Genomic DNA, 21390 nt, shown 5'->3' with positions numbered 1-21390 from the left:
TTATAAGAGGTTTCACTGTGTTGACTATTAACGTGTCATAATACAATAAAAATATAGGGCATTGGTTCCCAAAAGTGGGTTCCGGGACATCTTTAGGGTGCTTTAGGGACATTTGAAGAGAGCTCCAGACAAAGAGGAACAGTTAAACTTGGCTAATGTTTAATTGACTATAAGTTTAAATGCTAGGGAAATGTACATTAATGGCCTTTCCGATCAAAGTTTTACTGTTGTCTCCGTCTCCCTACCTACAGTGGAGATCTCTTATGCAGTTCTATATCGTATCTTCCAACAACAAGCCTCTCAGGTGCAGGGTCCCCTGGGACAATAGTCCATCAGCTACGAGTCTTAGAGTCCTAACTTAAAGTGATTTGGGAGCCCCTGGCAAAGGGAAACAAATGAAAAGCCATGTGCGTATTGATAAATCTAAAAGTCAGGATCACCTTTTGAGGAATTAGGTGCTTGTGTACCTTGTCTACCTCTTCATAGACACCTGCCTCTTTGCCTAGTTGGCCTAAATTTTATCATCACTGTCCCTCCATCCCACAATGGCACGACATGTGTAGATGTCTTCCACTTGACTTCCTCCACAAGCTGGCTCACAAGCACTAAATCTAGAGCCCTATGCATATTTGCTAAGATACCCTCATTGTTTCTTCACTCTGTAAATTCATTCTAGTTTAAGTGTGCATTCCTTCAATTTTGTTTGTTGGGTCTGCTGTCTATTGGCCTATACAGTAGCTTTCCGGAAATGTGATGCAACTTTAAAAGCGCTGAATTGTATTTAAGAGTATGCAAATACATAAGGCACATTTCTATGAGGTAATGCTTTCACACCTTGTAAAGCTTTCTTAAGACACAAAGTCACATTTAAAATGCATTTTTTTTCTTCACATGAATTCAGAATTCATTTTGATGCAAAGGAATGGATGTTAAGAAAGATCGGTGAAAAACAGTTATCACAGGGCCTATAATTTCATCTTGTCTACTACTCCTGTTTTACACATACGTATGATTCTAGAATTGGCCTATGTGTGGGTTGTACTTTGTTGTACTTTGCAAATTTGTAAACTCGATGGCTAAAAGGGGGAAGTATTTGATTGTTTGTGTGACTATTGATATTGTGTGTGTTTGGGATTTAACGGAGTGTTAAGATTTTTTAAAAATGGATGTTCATCAAGCATCAACTGGATTAAATAAAGTTGCTGTTCTAACTGCAAGTCATGTCGTCTTTCTTCGTCATATTATGTATCAATCAACTGTTTGATAAGTCGGCGGTATTGCTGGAGGAATGAGCTGGTGTGGCAATCGCTCTAAAACTGCACGTCCGGGCTTCCGTAGGTTACAAGCCTGCGCATTGACGAGAACGATTGGGTTGCCAGGTCACTTGTAAAAAAAAACAACAAATGTTTAATATAAATATTAAAACAGACAAAAATCTTCACTGAGATCTGATATTAAACTTTAATAAAATATCGTATTCAATGCAATCAATTGGGATTGAAATGCGTCGAATTAATTGCAATGTACCAAGGACATGCGTCCAAATTACCAGGCAACCTCTAAGATTAAACACTGCGCGCAGCACTCTCAAGATGGCGTCGCAGTACTATCAAGAAATGCAGGACAGCTTCAAAAACAACAACAAAAGTAGAGAATTCCCGGCGCACACAGCCAAGGTCCATTCAGTTGCATGGAGTTGCGATGGAAGGAGACTCGCCTCTGGCTCCTTTGACAAAACGGCTAGCGTTTTTGTCCTTGAGAAAGACCGCTTGGTGAGTTCTTGTTCACTTCTTAGCTACCATGTTAGCGTTAGCTCTGTTTCACTCAACGAATGAATGAATGAATGAAAGAGCCTGAAGGTTTGTAGCTGCGATGCTCAACTACCTTTACCAACTGTTCTAGGTCAACGGTGACCTATTTATCAAAAGGTCTTGCTATGACCACGATGATGAACCTGTCAGACACTGATTGTATGTCTGTATCGCTAACTTGTATAATCAGCATCGCTAGCTTGTAAGATAATAGATGGCGTTGTTAGTGTAACAAGCTAGCTAGATAAGTGCAGTCCCACCTAGGAGGAATGCAGCCAATTGTTTCCTTATAAATGTCTTTTCGACTTACATTATAAGTAGTTCGGCCTTAACGAGACACAATACCTAACTAGTAGTTTCTCTACGTAACACACATTATTGGCGTTCTGTTCTGATTGCCGTTGCAGTACATTTTCAATTGATGCCTTCCCTTGTCACCAGGTTAAAGAAAACAACTATCGTGGTCATAGCGACAGCGTGGATCAACTCTGTTGGCATCCAACCAACCCTGATCTTTTCGTCACAGCTTCAGGAGATAAGACCATACGGATATGGGACGTCCGCACGACTAAGTGCATTGCCACTGTCAATACAAAAGGTGGGGGATTGCCCATTAGCGCAAAAAAAAAAAAAAAAACCCAGCATCATTGACATACCTGCCATAGTGGCGTGTGTATCTCAAAGTAAACTAGATGGTTAGTCTATAAATGTTTTTTTTTTGCATTGGCAAAAGGGGCCTCTGTTTGAAAGTGTGCTAATCAGTGAAATCAGATGGTTTAGTGTTATGTTGAACTGAAAATCTTTTGAAAGATGTTGCAGAAATAAGTCTGACTGTCTAGATTAAAGAGAAAATGTGTATGTTCTTTTGATTCGTCTTTTTTTTTTCATGTGTATTTGTAATTTCAGGTGAGAACATAAACATCTGCTGGAGCCCGGATGGCCAAACCATAGCGGTGGGCAACAAGGATGATGTGGTCACCTTCATCGATGCCAAGACACACCGCTCCAAGGCTGAAGAGCAGTTCAAATTTGAGGTGAACGAGATCTCCTGGAACAATGACAATGACATGTTCTTCCTTACCAATGGCAACGGATGCATCAATATTCTCAGGTATGTCCTCCGGCATTCTGCTGCTAAGCCCTTTCTTTGCTTTGGCTCAGTTCTGCCTTTACTCCTGCCCTTCCCAGGTCCCCAGTGGTAGACTGAGTTTCAGTCAGAACAGCAGAACAATACTACATATTTTGTCATAACTTCAAAAGTCATCCCTTTTCAAAAGTCCTTGCATTTACCTTTCCATACTTACTCATATCTCTAAGGTTTGACAAAGAAAGCTAAAACAAAAATGGCTTGCTTAGTTATTGCATGTTAAACTTCTAATACAGGTTATATTGATTGTTTCATTTAATCCATCTATCTGTCTAGTAAGCTTGTTAACTTGTTAGTAGCTTTTCTGTTTTACAGTTATGAGTTAACATAATGCAAGGCCTTACAATAGGTACGATTGGTACAGTTATCTGGTTTGCCCCTGAAATCTAGTCGCTGTGCTCTCATTATGCTCCCAGTTACCCAGAGCTGAAGCCCATTCAGTCCATCAATGCCCATCCATCCAACTGTATCTGCATCAAGTTCGATCCCACTGGCAAGTACTTTGCTACAGGAAGCGCAGATGCCCTGGTCAGCCTTTGGAACGTAGAGGAACTAGTGTGTGTCCGCTGTTTCTCCAGGTCAGTTTGAGTGCTCATTTCTATGGCCCAGCTCCAGCAAGATAAAGTTCAACTCCTTCCCTGGTTACAAAAGTGGTTATGCATTATTGCCAATATCAACTGCGTTATGTCAATATCAGCAACAAGCTAAAGCGTGTCTTTGAGCAGTCTGGGCTCTTGGATGAGATTGCATGTTATATATGTTTTTTGTTGTTGTTTTCGTATTATTTTTCATTCCCAAGGCTTGATTGGCCTGTGAGGACACTAAGTTTCAGCCATGATGGCAAGATGTTGGCCTCAGCTTCAGAGGATCACTTCATAGACATCGCTGAAGTTGAAACAGGTGAGCTCAACACGTGGCCAGGTTGAGAAATTGCCTCCAGAAAATGTTTTATTTTACCAGTCCATCTTGTCTACCAGCAACTGTCTGGTAAAGTAGTTAAACGGACTGGTAGATCTTGGTATTGAAGTGGAATTACCAGTTGAAACCAATTAGCTTGCATATATGCTTATAGGTGCTGTAACTCACCGAGCCAGTAGATATCCTCTGTAAATCCGACCCTTAGGTTAATGTTCTGTGTTGTATATCATTGATTCATATAGGGAAATTCTATTCCATCTCCATCTATTCCAAAGAGAGGCCAGAAGTCAGGGTTGGCTATAAAAGCAATACTAGTGATGGTAGCAGAGATTTAGTGTCTTCTGTGAGGACACTTCTGCAGTCCCTTATTGGTCTGAAGGATGGTTTCTTTACTCACTTCACCCACCTGCTCTCTGGGACACCCCTGAAAACTCTTTTTGTATGCATTTGTCTGTTTCTGTGTAGGAGAGAAGTTGTGGGAGGTGCAATGTGATTCTCCAACCTTCACGGTGGCCTGGCACCCCAAGAGGCCCCTGCTGGCGTATGCCTGCGATGACAAGGAGGGCAAATATGACAACAACCGAGAGGCGGGAACTGTCAAGCTCTTTGGAATCCCAAATGATTCCTGAGCTTTAGTGTCATGACAAACAAGGCTGTGTCGTCTCCACAAATCCCATACCCCACAGTGTCATTCACTACTATCAAGCAAACACCAGGACGATTTACAAAGGAAGACAAAAAAAAGAAGTGCATATGTACATTAGAATGTCATCGCTTTGAATTTGAACTGAATCTCAAATAGAGCGCCTAAGCTGTTTTAAAGGATAGAATTTTTTTGTTCAGTTGGAAAGTGAGACATCTTCTTGGGACCAGTGCAGATTTCCGCATAATGAAAATGACCTGTTTCATGCCCTGGTTTTCAGTTCAGTAAGACCTGATTTGCAGTGTTTGACCACCAGATGGTGCTGCGCCATAATTCAGTTTTCTTGTTTTCCTCTGGGGTTGGCTGTTTTTATACGAAGTTAAAAGTAACACGCCTTTGTAATATATTTTGTATAATAGGTGTTTTGATATTAAAAGTCATCTCTTGATAAATTGTGTTTTCGGAGCGTTGTTATGGATTCTCTAGCACATTCTCTGAAAATGATTGTGTTACACGGTTCAATTTAAGATTCATTGTACAATTTGTGCAGTCATGTTAGTATTCACTGCATCTTTCGAATCGGTGAGATGGGTTAAAGATGTCATGTTCTTCGTGCCGTTAGCTATTCTACAGCCGTTGACAAAATGCACGCACATACATAATACTATCATTTCCAGCCTTGCTCTGCTACACATCCTTGACATTGTGATAAATGAGGCTGAGAACTGTTTAATGTGGTGATGTAATGGTCACATAATAAGATTGTGCTTGTCTAATAGTTTATGATAGAAGATGGTCTCTGTGCTTTGGTGCAGTTACCAGAGGCGTGGGAGGGAGAGAAGATGGGGTTAAAAGCACATAATGTTCGTAAAAGCATGTTTACAATTTTAGGATGCAGCCGATCTGGAAAGAGGAGAACACTCTTCCTTATTACCTACCAGCCTTGCCTGCTGCCTGTCTGGTGCCTGTCCAACTGTCTGTCTGCCTTCTGTCACATTACAAGTGAGTCATAAAGGGGAAATGCAGCAAACAGGTGCACACAGACAATCCCCATTCCCATCAAACCAATAAAATTACGCTACTTGCCCTTATGTTGCATTCATCCATGTGACCTTTACACAACCACACACGCAAATAAAAACACCGATCTCTCATCATAAGCAGAAAGCAAACGCACATCAGCCAGATGGGGCAAGCAGATACAGTATAACTGCTGAGGGACTAGTTACCCCTCATGTCTGTGTTCAGGGACCTGTCCCACTTGGCTGAGGATGACCAAAGATGCCTCCCACCTCCTTCATCCTCCTCAGGCCTGACAGACGCGCACAGCGTGATCTGTTTCTGCGCCCAAATAGGAAGGCCTGTGTCCTGGCCGGCAGCAGCTGGTCACTCCCTTCCCTGGAGCCTCGTATTAGCAGGCTTCAGGATGTCTTGCACTGCCATTTCCCACAGTGGTAGCAGAAATGTTACAAGCCCCCTGCCGTGACCCCTTTAATGCCATTTAATTTGGTTTTAGCCAACATCCACATTACACTCTCCAAGAACACAAAGGCACTAGGAAACTGCCCTTAACCTCATGAAACCTCATGAATGACATGTTTTTTGTTTTGTTTTGTTTTTTTTCTGTTGCCAAATTGCAATTAACAAAATGTAGATACAACCTGAACATACTGAACCATGATAGCTTATTGACATGTTGTGGAAATGTGCTGGTCGAATTTTGTCGTTGTCCTAAACAGAACGTCATTTTATGTGTTGTAAACAAATACATGACACATATCACCTAATTCATCAAAACCAAATAATTTTTTTTTTTAAATATCCTAGTTTATTAAATGCAACTAGGAAGTTATCGCCTTAAACATCGCAACCTATAATGTATTATCAGAAGTGCTACAAGTTATTATTTAGTTAACGTGCTAACAAACATTAAATCCTTTAAAAAGAAATACATATTTGTGATGGGTGGCATTTATTTTCGTTAGTGTTTGTGTATGTTTGTGAATTCAGCCAGGTGGAAGAGTTTGTGTGGAGCCGCTCCATCTTGTTTGTCAACTAAGCTGTGACAGGTTAGCCTGCACTCATGCTACCCTTGGTCACGATCACATACCTCGGTGTGTGTGTGTGTGTGTGTGTGTGTGTGTGTGTGCGCGCGCGTGTGCGCGTGTACATATGCATGTTTGCTCAAGTGTCTGTTTGTGCTTACAGGGATCATTTTAAAGCTGACATGCAAATTTGCTTCTCTAGCACTTTGTGTTGAACCGCTCGTCCTGGCCCCTCGCAGAAGGAGGCTCTTAGACATGACATCCCATCCATCTTGCTGTTGACTCCCATTGTTAGTCCTCCTGACTGGAACACCGTGAAGAGGCTGCTCAATATCCATGAATCTGATTGCCAGCAAATATCAGTGGGTGATATGAATCAATACAGCTATGTAGCTGCAAGGTGTCCTTCATCTGCTGGGCTTATTGTAGAGCAAATGTTTTGATCTGGTTTGACATTTTATCATTGCATTTACATAGAAAAAAAACCCCACCCCTTTGACACAGCGATTGTATTATTTTAAGCCCATTTGATGTGTATCTGTGAGTCACTGGGTCGAGTACAGTACTGACCGCCAGAGTTAGAAGTTCTACTCCATGGGTAGTTGGAGCAAGGCACTACGATGGCCTGGGTGTTGGAGTTCACCTCCTGTGGGACTTCATCAGTAGAACTTTGTACTGACCCTGTCAGGGTTAGAGCAATGGACCTACTCAGATGCATTAGGTCTGGAAAATGGATCGAATCATTTTTATCTTCCATCTTGGTAATGTCCATGGACAAGACTACAGTCGCAATATCAGTGGGTGCCAGGTCAGCTGTCTCTGCCTGCAGAACTGTATTTATCTGCAAAATGTCTGGAATTCTACTGTCGAGCTCTAACACACATGAGACTATACACGGTATGTAGAACCTCAGTCATTTTATCTGTGGGTATGTTATTTTTCTTTTCTTTCTTGAGGGAGAAAGTTGTTGAGTGATTGACAGACAGACACACAGACACCTTGGCTTATGTGTTCTCTGTTTATCTTTTATATTTGTATCGTGGTTTTTCCTTTTCTTTCATTGTGGAGCACTTTGTGACTGTCTGTGAACAATGCAAAATAAATAAACTTTGCTTACTTATTCACTTACAGCCAGCCAGCCAGCCAGCCAGATAGATAGATAGATAGATTGATAGATAGATAGATAGATAGATAGATAGATAGATAGATAGATAGATAGATAGATAGATAGATAGATAGATAGATAGATAGATAGATAGATAGATAGATAGATAGATAGATAGATAGCAGCCGTACCAACCATCCCCCTTTTTCTCCCTTCTCCCCATTTGCACTTGGTCAATTACCCCACTCTTCCGAGCCGTGTCCCGGTCGCTGCTCCACCCCCTCTGCCGATCCGGGGAGGGCTGTAGACTACCACATGCCTCCTCTGATAAATGTGGAATCACCAGACGCTTCTTTTCACCCGACAGTGAGCAGTTTCACCAGGGGGACGTAGCGCATGTAGTCCATGGGCCAGAGCCCAAAATTTCCTATTTCGGTACACTCAAGGTGGCAAAACTTACTTATAATTTTTGAAAGGATCCATGTCTGTAGATGATATTTTGGTATGATAACCATTCCTGAGTGGCAGCTGTATCACAGTTATCAGCTCATGAAGTTAACCACCCCCTAAAGTAAATTGCATTTTAGACGCTGGTGCATATCCTGGTTTAGCCTCATGGTCAGGACATTTTTCAATGTTCTATAATATTGTCTTTGGTATCATTTTAAAGGGGACCTTCTTAGCTTTCATTCAAGCCCTGTTGTGGATATTTCTCACAAATATAGAGGTCACTTGAGCTCTTCAACCCGTCAATAACACACATCTTTCTGCAATGTTCGCCTAAACTATATACTTTCTTTTAGCCCTGTGGCATCTAGGAATATCAGGGACACAACACACAAAAACTGGAATACTCACAGGACTGTAAAGATTCAGGAAATGTATAATATACCCATACTATTTCATTGTGTGAGGTGATTGTGAACCTTAAATTAGAAGGGCATTATTACTAAGAAACTAACTAGACCAAAGCCAGTTAGTCCATGGGTCAGACCAGATATCGATATCACCCAAGGTGACACAACTTCACTGGTGCCATTTTATTTGGTACACTAACAGAAGTAAAATAATACATGATAACCTTTCCAAATGAGCAGCTATTTCATTTTTCTTTCAGGAAACCTGTTTCTGTGCCTCTCACGATTGTGTATTTGCCCAGATTTTTACAAATATAGCATTTCAACACCCCTGGTACTGATTAGCCTAGCTTAAACTCTGGGACAGTTCTTAGTTGGCCAACAACCAAGGATAACCAGTACTGTGTACTTCCATTCATTGTGCTAAGCTAGGCTAACGTGCAGCCAGATAGCTTTCTACTAAACACATATAGAGGAAACTGGTATCTATCTTCTTGTCTCACTCTGGAGAAGATTGTAAGCTAATTTTCCATAATGTTAGCATGTTCTTTTAATGTATATGTTAATATGATTAGTTAAAGTGGCTACGAGGAACTTTCATCTTGTGTTGATTTTAGCGGCCTCATGTGGACAAAATACAGCTGTTGCATAGCAACTAGGTAATGTATCTATTTGTGGCTATGTAAGATAAATAATGGTAATATGACGCTGGTGAAGCAAAGTAAACTTTGTTTTAGTAGTGTTCATACACCTAAGTTACATGTATTTGTTTGTATGGGGCAGGTGAAAACTGACTGAATATGGCCACTGGTGAACAAGCAAGTTTTTACCCAATACCAAAGCGCCCACGGGTGGAGTGCATTATCCACTGTTCTGATGATACAGATAAGCTGGTTTCACTTCAAAGTGTCGACTCATGGAGAACTCTGCTCAGGGCAGCTCAGATACGAAATCATGCACCAGTTTTGAAACTGGCAAAAGACATTCCTGAGGGACAGATTCCAGCAATCTACTACCACAGAAAGTGTCGCAGCATCTTCACTATGAAGCAAATTCTTGATGGCCTCCTTGCAAAAGAAAAGAAAAGTTGTGTCTCTGCTGAAGAGAAACAATCTAAGAGAGTAGCTCGACATGCTCCAAGTACATCTAGGACTTATGATGCAGAGTGCATATTTTGTCAGAAAAACAGCAAATATTCCAAGACACAGAATACGAGAGAAGTACTGGTGCAGTGTCGAGAACTGCGAGCTGATGCAAAGATCAGGAGTGCAGCCAAAGAAAAGGGGCAGCAGAATCCTTGCCATTGTGAGTAGAGACCTTGTAGCAGCTGAAGGGCACTACCACAGGTCATGCTATAGACTTTACACCAAAGAAGAGGTTTCCAAAGGAGAGGTTGCCAGCAATGAAGATGATGATGCTGCAGCCCAGTATGAAGCTGCTGTGAATAAGGCATACAATGAGCTGTTCCTCTTCATCAGGATGGAGCTTTTTGGCAATCCTCAAGTGATGACAATGACTGATCTCTCTTCTAGACTGGTAGCTTCAATTAACTCCCAAGGCATTGCCCAAGTCAAGGAATCAACCAAGAAGCACATAAGGCGAAACCTGGAGAGTGAGTTTGCTGGAGCCTTGCAGGTATTCCCTGATGAGAAAGGAAAATTCCTCCTCTATCCCGATAACTTGTCCATGAGGGAACTTGCCAAAGAAAATCAGTCTCTCAAAAGGGAGCTGCAGACCCTGAAAAGTGTCAGTGCACAAGATGTTATAGCCAAAGCAGCCATCAAATTGAGAGCAGACATTAAAAGTCAAGATGTTCCTCAAACCTGGCCGCCTGAAGTCAAACCAGAAGCAGAATGTCCTACCATTCCAGAGTCGCTCATTATCTTCCTGTACTCTCTACTCACAGGCTCAAATGATCCTAATCATGCATCCCAGAGAGTGCAGTGCCTTCTGCAGTCATTTGGCCATGACATAGTATATGCAGTGACATGTGGAAATACCAAGCCTTCCAAGCACATTGTTCTGCCATTCAGTGTCAAATCGTTGACAGGAAATGTAGAGTTGATAAACATCCTCAACCGACTTGGTCACAGTGTGTCCTATTCACAGATGGAAGAGATCAACACTGCCCTGTGTCTCCAGAAACTCTCCTCATCAGGGAGTGGCATTGCCCTTCCAGCTAACATCCATCCTGGCATATTCACAACTTTAGCCTGGGACAATATCGACCGTCTTGAAGAAACTGTCAGTGGTGAGGGAACATCTCACAGAGTCAATGGGATTGCTGTGCAAGCAAAGCCAGTCAACCCACTTCCTGTCCAACCCATGCCCACTGTTCCCAAAACAAAGAAGAGAAGCATTGATGGACCCCCACCAATGTTACCAACTTACAATGCTGGACAACGGGTAGGGCCACCACAAAGCAAAAAGTCAGATGCCGATACTGCAGCCAATACTAAGCTTGCCAGAGAGAAAAACCTTCTTTGGGTCCTAGCACGCATGTCACAACAAGAAGAACAGTCAGTCAGCAGCTGGACAGGCTTCAACATCCTGACTCGAGGAGAGATGACGGTCATCCCCGACAATATAGGCTATCTGCCTACCATCAATGCTCCAGCGACACAAATGTCTACTGTCAACGAGGTGCTTAACCAGTCACTGAGCATCATGCAGTGCTTAGGCCTGAGGAAGATTGTCTGTGTCTTTGACCAAGCCCTGTATGCGAAGGCTGTCGAGATCACATGGAAACACCATGACAAGTTCCATGATATCATCGTTAGGCTTGGGGTATTCCACACCATCTGCACACTGCTGGCAATAATAGGAAAGCGTTTCCAAGATGCTGGACTCAAAGACCTCTGCATTGAGTCTGGCATGATTGCAGAAGGCTCAATTGCTGGTGTTATGGATGGCCGCAAGTACAACAGGGCAGTGCGACTACACAAGCTCCTGTATGAGGCTCTCATGCGACTGACCTTGAATGGTTTCCTGTCCTGGTTGGAAGAAACTCACAGGAATGACATGGTTCACCTGAATGAGACACTGAAGACCATTGACAGCCTTGGGAAAGAAGTCTCACAACATGCTTTGAAGGAGGTCCTCGAGAACAGCTCTTGTACACGCATCATGGATCTATTTGAAGTCTACCGTGAGTTCCTTAGAAGTGGAAACGGCAGCCTCTCGAACTTCTGGATGTCCTATTTGGACATGGTTGAAATCTTGTTGGGGCTCATCCGAGCATCCAGAGAGGGAGACTGGATGCTACACTTGGCTAGCATTCGAGCAATGATCCCATGGTGCTTTGCTTATGACAGGATGAATTATGCACGCTACCTCCCCTACTACTACGCCCAGATGTCTGAGCTGCCCATCACACACCCAGATGTGTACACAGAATTCATGGAAGGAGGCTTCTCAGTCCAACTGGGCTCCACCAATCCCTTTGGCCGAATCCCTGTTGACCAAGCTATAGAAGAAACGGTGAACAAAGACACCCAAACAGCTGGAGGGACAAAGGGATTCAGCTTGAAGCCAGGAGCTGTGACCAAATATTATCTCACAGCTGAGTATAGAAGCATGTACCTCAGACAGCTGAGAGACCTGACAGGTCAAGGCAGGTGCAAATGGTCTCATTCCAGATCTACAGAGTCCAAGGATCAAGAGAGATGAAGCAGATGTCCAGTCTCTCATGGACCTTATGGAGAATAACTGGCTCAATCCTATGTCCCCTGATGAGATTGATTTGGTTAGCCTCTCCACTGGCAACATGGCTCCACCTGATGTGACCATAGATCTCTTGAGAGCTCTTGAGAAAGGAGAAGAGGCCTACCAAGCATTCCAGCAAACAAGGTTAGATGCAGACCCACCACCCATGAAATTCCACGACAAGATGACCAAGCAAAGTCTGAAAACATTCTCCAATGTCAGCACAAAACAAGCTCATGGAAAGAAAGCACAGGATGTAGTTCTGAAGGCAGATAGAAACCTTTTCAGTCACATGATCCTGGTGGCTGAAAGCAGGAAGGTGAATCTGAAGGATGTCCTTGCCTACCCATTGGGCCCACTACAATGGGCACTGGCAAATGGTCCTTACGAAAAACAAACAAGGCTGCACTTGCCAGAGAGCTTGAAAAGAATGTATCTCCTGCAGAAGACATCCCAATCCCATCTACTTCCATCATTGATGGGATGAGCCTGGTCCAAAAAATGAATGGCAACAACAAAACCTTTGCACAGGTGGCAGAATCAGCCTTGACCCAGGTCCTCCATGAGGGAGCACAGAGTGGGAGGATTGATGTTGTTTTTGATGTCTATCACCAGACTTCGATCAAAGATGCTGAACGACTGAACCGGGGTGGAGACATCACTCTCCAGTACAAGAATCTTGCAGGGGGACACCACGTCCAGCAGTGGAGAAAATTTCTGTGCAGTTCCTCCAACAAGACCAGTCTCATCAAGTTTCTGGTGGAAGAGTGGAAACTCCCACGATACAGAGCTATGCTGCATGGCAAGGTGTTGTACATGACCTGTGAGGAAACCTGCTACAAGTTGACAGAAGATGGGTGTGAGGAAGCAGCAGAACTGCACTCCACACATGAAGAAGCTGACACCCGTCTGCTCCTGCATGCATTGCATGCAGCAAATGCGGGCTCAAAGTCAGTTATCATCACAGCTGAGGACACTAATGTCATGGTGCTTTGTCTTGGCTTCCAGAAGGACATCACCTGTCCCATCTACCAGAAGTGTGGGACTCAGAACCGCACACGGTTTGTCGACATCACCAAACTGGCAAGTTCACTTGGAGACAGCATCTGTGACAGCCTAATTGGCTTACATGCCTTCACAGGCTGCGACACTGTCAGTGCATTCGCTGGTCGAGGGAAGCTGAATGCCCTGAAGATAGTGAGAAAGCACACTTCCTGCCAAGAGACTTTTAGTCAACTGGGACAGACATGGAATGTGAGTGATGAGCTGTTCCAGAAAATTGAGCAGTTCACCTGTCGGATGTATGTTGCTAATAGCCGCACTGCTGAGGTGAACAAACTGCGTTACCAGCTCTTCTGCACCAAAAGGGGAGAGGTTGAGTCCAGCCAGCTGCCACCATGTAGAGACTGTCTCTTTATGCATGTTCAACGAGCCAACTATCAGGCAGCAATATGGAAGTGCTGTCTGCAGGCTAACCCTGTGGTGCCAAGCCCTACTGAGTATGGATGGACAGACGATGAAGGCAAGCTGGCCATTTACTGGATGCGCTCCCCAACTGCACCAGATGTGGTCTTGGAAATGCTAACATGCAAGTGTGTGCATTCATGCAAAATGCCAAGCTGCATGTGCCTGTCAAATGGACTTCCATGCACAGACATGTGCAGGTTACAGACCTGCAGTAACCTAAAACAGCAGGATGGTCCAGAACTGAACTTTGAACTTGGGGAGTCAGATGATGAGAGAAACGAGCAGTTTGATGAATGACAGTGTGATGATTCTGATGGTATTACTGTGGTAGTAGTCTATTGATGCACAGGATGTTGATTCTGGACTTGGTTACCCAGAGCTTGATAACAATAATGTAACCATATTCACATATACCCATTACCCTACCCATTACCATTACATATACCCACTAATGATATGGGATTACATGTATCATTGACTAAGTATATGTAAATGTCAATGTTGTTTAAAATATTAAAATAGTTCATTACCTCACTATGGTATTCCTTTTTATCATGTATTTTGATTGTGTATTTAAACAAATGTATAGAGACCAGTTTGTGACCTAACTGGCTTTGGTCTAGTTCTCATTTAAGGCTCACAATCACCTCACACAATGAAATAGTATGGGTATATTATACATTTCCTGAATCTTTACAGTCCTGTGAGTATTCCAGTTTTTGTGTTTTGTGTCCCTGATATTCCTAGATGCCACAGGGCTAAAAGAAAGTATATAGTTTAGGCGAACATTGCAGAAAGATGTGTGTTATTGACGGGTTGAAGAGCTCAAGTGACCTCTATATTTGTGAGAAATATCCACAACAGGGCTTGAATGAAAGCTAAGAAGGTCCCCTTTAAAATGATACCAAAGACAATATTATAGAACATTGAAAAATGTCCTGACCATGAGGCTAAACCAGGATATGCACCAGCGTCTAAAATGCAATTTAGTTTAGCGGGTGGTTAACTTCATGAGCTGATAACTGTGATACAGCTGCCACTCAGGAATGGTTATCGTACCAAAATATCATCTACAGACATGGATCCTTTCAAAAATTATAAGTAAGTTTTGCCACCTTGAGTGTACCGAAATATCGTCTGGCCCATGGACTAATGGGAGGATCACGCTGTTCCTCCAGTCGCCCCCCCCCCTGAACAGGCGCCACGGCCAACCAGAGGAGGCGCTAGTGCAGCGACCAGCACAGCGCCGTGTATAGAGAGAGCCTGGCCATCCTTTGATCTTTGCAATACGCGCTGTGATTGGCTGAGAGCCTGTCATGTGCTTGACGGGCGCCATGTTGTCTACGCTTGGGGCTGTTCTGTTCGGCTGGGACAAGGCCGTATGATGCATTGATTTCTACAGGATGCACAAAGGAGGGTAGTTTGGACTGTAAAGATTCGCAGGCTGGGCTGGTCCCCCTCAGCTTATTCCTACGTGTGCTCGGTGAGTTCATTTCAGTGTTTACGATTTCTCGATAAACTAACTTCCCCAGAGCAATCCGAGAGTCTGTAAGGTATTGCCGTGTGGAAATCAGTTGTATAGCACATCCAAGCCATGTATAACCATTGACAGAAATCAGGCAAATGTAAACAGTGTCAGATCGTCATATGGGATGGATTGAGTGACAGGCCTGAGCCTGAGCCAGGGCAGTGTGTGGGTAGTGTTGAGATAAACTAGACAAGAGCCCCGATACAGAACTGATGCCACATTGGCTAAACCTCGAAACAGGTGGGCTAATATTTCTCAAGTGTGCCTGATGTTATTGCTCATTATCATTCACTACTGAACGTTGCAAAATATGTAATACTGGTACTGATCACCAATTTACCCACCACGCCAGTAGTGTAGTGGATAACAACTAAAGTATCAGGAGTAAATTATTTTGGGTTGAAATCTACATGTATGCAGCAGAGGCCCCTGCTCAGTGCCTGCGACTCTGTTATGACCGCTGTTGGGTTTCTTCCTGATCTCATCACCGTCATCATGGACTGAAAAAGTGAAACACATCACTACTATAGCCTCTGCTCCTGGTCTGGTGTTAAACCACCTACTCTGACTACTGGTACGCAATGATAGAAAAAAAAAATTCTGGTTCTCTGAAACTGGGATTCAAATGATGGAAAATCCATATAATTTCTGGAACCCTAAGTACTGGTACTGAATGATGTAAAATACATAAAGTGCCCTTCAAAATTATTTACACAGTGGTGTGGCTTTAAAAGGCCAAACCCCTTTCTCAATAGCTTCAATATGTTGTCTAAATTTTAATCTAATAAATTCTTGTTTCCTCTAAGTTGGGGTCAAAGTCTAGCAATAGAAATTAACAGAGTGATCCATTCATGGTACATTACACCCACAAAACAAGGTAAGCTGTGAGCCTCATTTTGCCATCTGACCAATTAATAAGGTGACAGACACAATACTCATGTTAAATTTTTATTTAACAGTAGTCAAAAGTGAGGCGACTTTCGGTCAGTTATCTCATTACGCTGGTCACATGAGATAACAAGCCTCTAGGCCAATGTGTTCTCCGTTGTTATGTCGTTTGGGGGGGAAAAATCACGGCCCGGGTGGGCCCCCTGGATCCATGTTATAGGTATATCTAGTAGTATATCACCAGTACCATCCAGTTCACTCACACTGACTTCAACTTCACTCACAACACTCGAAATGTACCCGCTAGACGCGGATTCTTCCCGTCATGCCCGCTGCTGCATTTGTCACGCCTACTGCACCATAGCCACATCCACCGTGCCTGAGAACCTCACCAGCACCCCATCTCTGTTTTCCCTTATTTTTTTGAAAGTGCACTTTGAGAGATTATGAAGTGAGCGCGATTTTGAGTAGTGCGCATGGAGCTGCCCACCAGCTGGTAGGCAATATGGCGCCTGTGTAGCCAGTTGTCCAGACTCTCTATTCACGGCGCTGGACCAGGACACATACCCTCATACGGCTTCCCTCCCCCAGACATGGCCAGTTGTGTCTGCCCGACCAAGCCGGAGGTAACATGGGGATTTGAACCGGTGGTGCCCGTGTTGGTAGGCAGCGTACACCCAATTAAGACATTTTCATCAGAGAAACTTATGTGACATCAGAAAGCACAATTATGTGACAAAATGTTCACAGTCACGAAGGAACTTTGTTAATCAATATTTCACCATATAGTGTATGTAAAACATCCAAAGATGCTGGATTGAAAGAAATAGTTTTCCAAGAATTAAACATCTATCGGATTTTGAAAAAAAAACAGTGCCAATGAAATATCTCTGCAATTTTTCATAACAAAGTATTTTAAATGAGGTTGTTAGTCAACTTTTTTTTTTTACAATATTTTTATTGGTATTTTCCACTGTACCGTAGAGAAAAGAAAACCATATAAAAAGAAAGAAAGAAAGAAAATAAAGAGTCTGTGCAATTTAGTTTTTGAACAATGAAGCCTCTGCATCACCTTGGATTGGATTAATTGATGCCTTGCATTAATAGAACAAGATTGGGTCTTGTTAAGGCCTTCCTCCCAAACATCACCCCAATCTGTATACCCAGTTCCTCCACCCAGGCACTTTTCAGAGAGTGTGTGGCATAATTCACTTGTTCAGAAAATATACCCGCTGCTGGTGTGGGAAGATGGTGGTGCGAATTCACATTTGCAGTGGTCTCACCCAGTACCGGTGTGGGAAGATGGCGGAGCAAATTCACGTTTGAGGCGGCCTCACCCAGTACTGTCCATGCAGTGTCTTTGTCCACGTCTGCGTCTAAGTTTGTCTTCATTTGATGGCTGGGAGAGCTTGGTCTGCTGTGTCCTGTGGGCCAGGGACCACAGCCCTGTCCGGAGCTGCGCCTGAGGGGGAAACGCCAAGGGCAGTCTGACAGGATGCGGAAGCGGGGCAGGCTAAGCTAACTGCTAGCCCATGCAGACTGGAAGGACCGATAACACCGAGGGCAGTCTGGAAGCAGCCTTGCCTGGTGTTGACTGTATTTTAGTGTCGTCAGGTGGAGTGCGGGGAGATGTGTCGAGGGTGTCTGGCTGGGAGAGCTGGCATTGGATTGGCTGAGGGAGCCTGTCCGGTGGGCCCAAGGACCACAGCCCCTACCTGGAGCTGCACCTGAAGAGGAAACGCTGGGGGCAATCTGACAGGACATGGAAGCAGAAGCGGGGCAGGCTAAGCTAACTGCTAGCCCGTGCAGACCAGCAGTTCTGACAATCGTCTTAGCTGGCGTTCATTCTCTTGGACAGTGATTTTTTTTTCTAGTTTGGATATATGTGTTAGTTTAGATATATTTGTTGTAGTTTTTGGATATGTGATTCTGTCTTTTTGTTGCACTGCTATGGGTTGGGGGAAACAACATTTCGTTTCATTTCATGTACTTGTGTACATGAAATGAAATGAACAATAAATTGTTCCTGATTCCTGATCCCTGATATATTTATAAAGTCTGAGACCAATTTTTTTTTGGACTCGGCTGGGCCCGACAAAAGCTTATAAATCATTCTTCCTCCAGGGAGAGACTCAAAGTTACATAGTGATATATATGTAGGTACTCACAATATAAAGAACTGGTATTTATGCACATGTCAAATTTTTACCTGTTTGAAATGTGTAGTCTATATGTATACCTGCTCCTGGGTTAATACGAAAAAGCAACAATTAAAAACAGACACAACACAGACTAATGCAGAGACTAACAAAGATAAGACATCCTAACATACCTGGGATTTCAGTTAATACATTAACATAGCTGGACCTTGGCACACAGCAAGGTTACTGCGTAAGAACAAGATCTTCTTTAAAGCGTCAGCCTCTTAATGTGCTTAATGTTTTAAACTGGATAATGCAAATGGTGTTAGAAATGATTTCATAGCACAAGTCAGGGATAGTGCCTGATCCCTGATCAATGCTTTCAATTATTGAACAGTAGCCTGTCCAGAGGTGGCCCTTCCTGCCCAGATGCAGCGGTCAGAGGTGTGCTTAGGCATTCTGATCAATCTGTTAGTTCAGTCTAATCACATAGAAATGCTTTCACACAAGGTGAGCCTCTGCGTGTTGTGTGTGTGTGTGTGTGTGTGTGTGTGTGTGTGTGTGTGTGTGTGTGTGTGTGTGTGTGTGTGTGTGTGTGTGTGTGTGTGTGTGTGTGTGTGTCTTCTCCTGGATCGCCACCTTGCCGTGGTGGAGAAGCTTGCATGTACTAATGATCATCCCAAGAGCTATGCCGTCCGGAGCTTGGCTCCTGGTAGGGTCACCCAAGGCAGATAGGTCAAGGGGGAGATTCCAGAACAAGCATGATCCAACAAAGACCTCAACGGCGGATCTGGCAGAAGATGTCTCCAGGTCACAATGGCAGTGAAGGCAGATGAAGGCTGCAACAGAGGGTGGTCCCCAATCGTCTTGGTTCTCCATGCCATTGGACTCTGGCCACCCCCTGCCAAGGACCATGTGGTGGCTGCAGGCCTCTCCACATAAAAAGCTGTCACACACAGGCGTCCTAAAGGACAGTCATACTCGACCCCGAGTGACCACCCTGTGTGTGTGTGTGTGTGTGTGTGTGTGTGTGTGTGTGTGTGTGTGTGTGTGTGTGTGTGTGTGTGTGTGTGTGTGTGTCAGTGCATTTGTGTGTTGGTGTTGATTTGTGTTTTGTGTGTGTGTGTGAGAGAGTATGTGCGTAAAGGATGCTGCGGTGCAGAGAGATAATCAGAGCCACCCATCCATTCGCTGCAGTCAAAACGAATTAGTCTCTGGATTCATTAAAGGGCACTCCCGCCATTCTAGATAATTGCTGCATTGCATTGACTAGTGGCTTTATAATTGATTTCTTACTTTCGGTAATGAGAATCTTTGATTCCTACACACTCTCCTCCGTGATAAGTGTCTAAAATGCATTATTTCTGCTTTAGAAACAATCCCCCTGGAAAGAGGAATCAAATGAAGGTCAGTGGTGACCAAAAAAAACAACAAACACTAACAAACAAAATAAACACATGGACCAATAATTATTTGCTTTCAAGCCAGCCCCTACCAGCTCTCCACAAACACTACTGTCACTCTGTTTTCTTCATAATTTTCTATGTTTGTTGGGGGAGGTCGTGGTGGAGTTTATTGGAAAAAAAGAAAAGAAACGTATTTATGATGAAAATGTTTAACCAGATGGTACTAATTAGCTGTCTTATATTGTTTGAATGGCTGATTCATTTAGTGTAGACACATTTCACTGTTCTTGCAAATGCTAAGGCTTTCATCAAGGGCCAATAGGATGAATCGTCATTGTGCCACCTCGTTCGGTGAAAAATAGTAACTTAACGGACAATTACATAAGTAAGAATCTTTGAGACTGGTACTTTCAAAGTAAGGAGGTAAACAATTTTGCTGAACAATTTACAGAAGTGAAAACAAATGAAAGCATTTAGTTAAAACTTCTGACAATAATTACTTACATGCATGCCTTTGATGCTTACATGGACACAAACTATGAAGTCCACCTCTGCACAAACAACACATTTGATGGGCCGATGAATAGCATGACGGTTCTCAGTCTCAGCAGTGCTCTTTGTTTTTGTGTGTTGATGTGCAGCCCACGTGAGCGCAACCGTAGGCAATCAATCTGAATTGAATTGGCAGAGAGGGATTTGGTACTTAACACCAGTCCCCAGGGTCTTCCGAGGGAAAGTCCTCTCTAGCCAATGAGAAGGCAAGAATATATTTGAGGTCTTCGGCTCAAGCCCCCCCCCCCCCCCACCCCCCAAATACCGACTTATAACTACAGGCTCCATGCTGCTGCTGTGTGTGTGTGTGTGTGTGTGTGTGTGTGTGTGTGTGTGTCGGTCAATTTGTGTGTTGGTGCCAATCTGTGTTTTTGTGTGTGTGTGTGTGTGGCATGTGGGTCGGTGTGTTTTTGTGTTGGTACTCGTGTGTGTGTGTGTGTGTGTGTGTGTGTGTGTGTTTCGTTGTATGTTTGTTTGCAACTGCAAGTTTGTGTGTGTGTGTGTGTGTGTGTGTGTGTGTGTGTGTGTGTGTGTGTGTGTGTGTGTGTGTGTGTGTGTGTGTGTGTGTTGGTACCGATGTGTGTTTTGTTTGTGGCACCTGCAAGATTGTGTGTGTGTGTGTGTGTGTGTGTCTTTCATTGTATGTTTGTTTGTACCTGCAAGATTGTGTGTGTTTATGTGTGTGTGTGTGTGTGTGTGTGTGTGTGTGTGTGTGTGTGTGTGTGTGTGTGTGTGTGTGTGTGTGTGTGTGTGCGTGTGTTAGCGTTGATGTGTGGTTTGTGTGTGTGTGTTTCATTGTATGTGTTAGAGAGAGAGAGAGAGTGTGTGTGTGTGTGTGTGTGTGTGTGTGTGTGTGTGGCATGTGGGTCGGTGTGTTTTTGTGTTGGTACTCGTGTGTGTGTGTATGTGTGTGTTTCGTTGTATGTTTGTTTGCAACTGCAAGTTTGTGTGTGTGTGTGTGTGTGTGTGTGTGTGTGTGTGTGTGTGTGTGCGTGTGTTAGCGTTGATGTGTGGTTTGTGTGTGTGTGTTTCATTGTATGTGTTAGAGAGAGAGAGAGAGTGTGTGTGTGTGTGTGTGTGGCATGTGGGTCGGTGTGTTTTTGTGTTGGTACTCGTGTGTGTGTGTATGTGTGTGTTTCGTTGTATGTTTGTTTGCAACTGCAAGTTTGTGTGTGTG

The 21390-nt window shown here is 43.6% G+C and overlaps 1 protein-coding gene across 1 annotated transcript; it reads left to right on the top strand.

Annotated features, from left to right (window-relative positions):
* Positions 1-1587: 1587 nt before the first annotated feature.
* thoc3 (THO complex 3) lies at positions 1588-5709 on the top strand. Its single transcript, XM_056291238.1, has 6 exons — positions 1588-1772; positions 2253-2409; positions 2718-2922; positions 3375-3536; positions 3758-3858; positions 4342-5709. Exons 1-6 carry the CDS (start codon positions 1593-1595, stop codon positions 4503-4505), a joined length of 969 nt encoding a protein of 322 aa, XP_056147213.1. The 5' UTR covers positions 1588-1592; the 3' UTR covers positions 4506-5709.
* Positions 5710-21390: the final 15681 nt, after the last annotated feature.

This window comes from Lampris incognitus, chromosome 1 (genome assembly GCF_029633865.1).
Source record: "Lampris incognitus isolate fLamInc1 chromosome 1, fLamInc1.hap2, whole genome shotgun sequence".
Lineage (NCBI taxonomy): Eukaryota > Metazoa > Chordata > Actinopteri > Lampriformes > Lampridae > Lampris > Lampris incognitus.
Note: the sequence above shows the minus strand (reverse complement) of the source record. Positions and strands in the feature narration are given on the sequence as shown.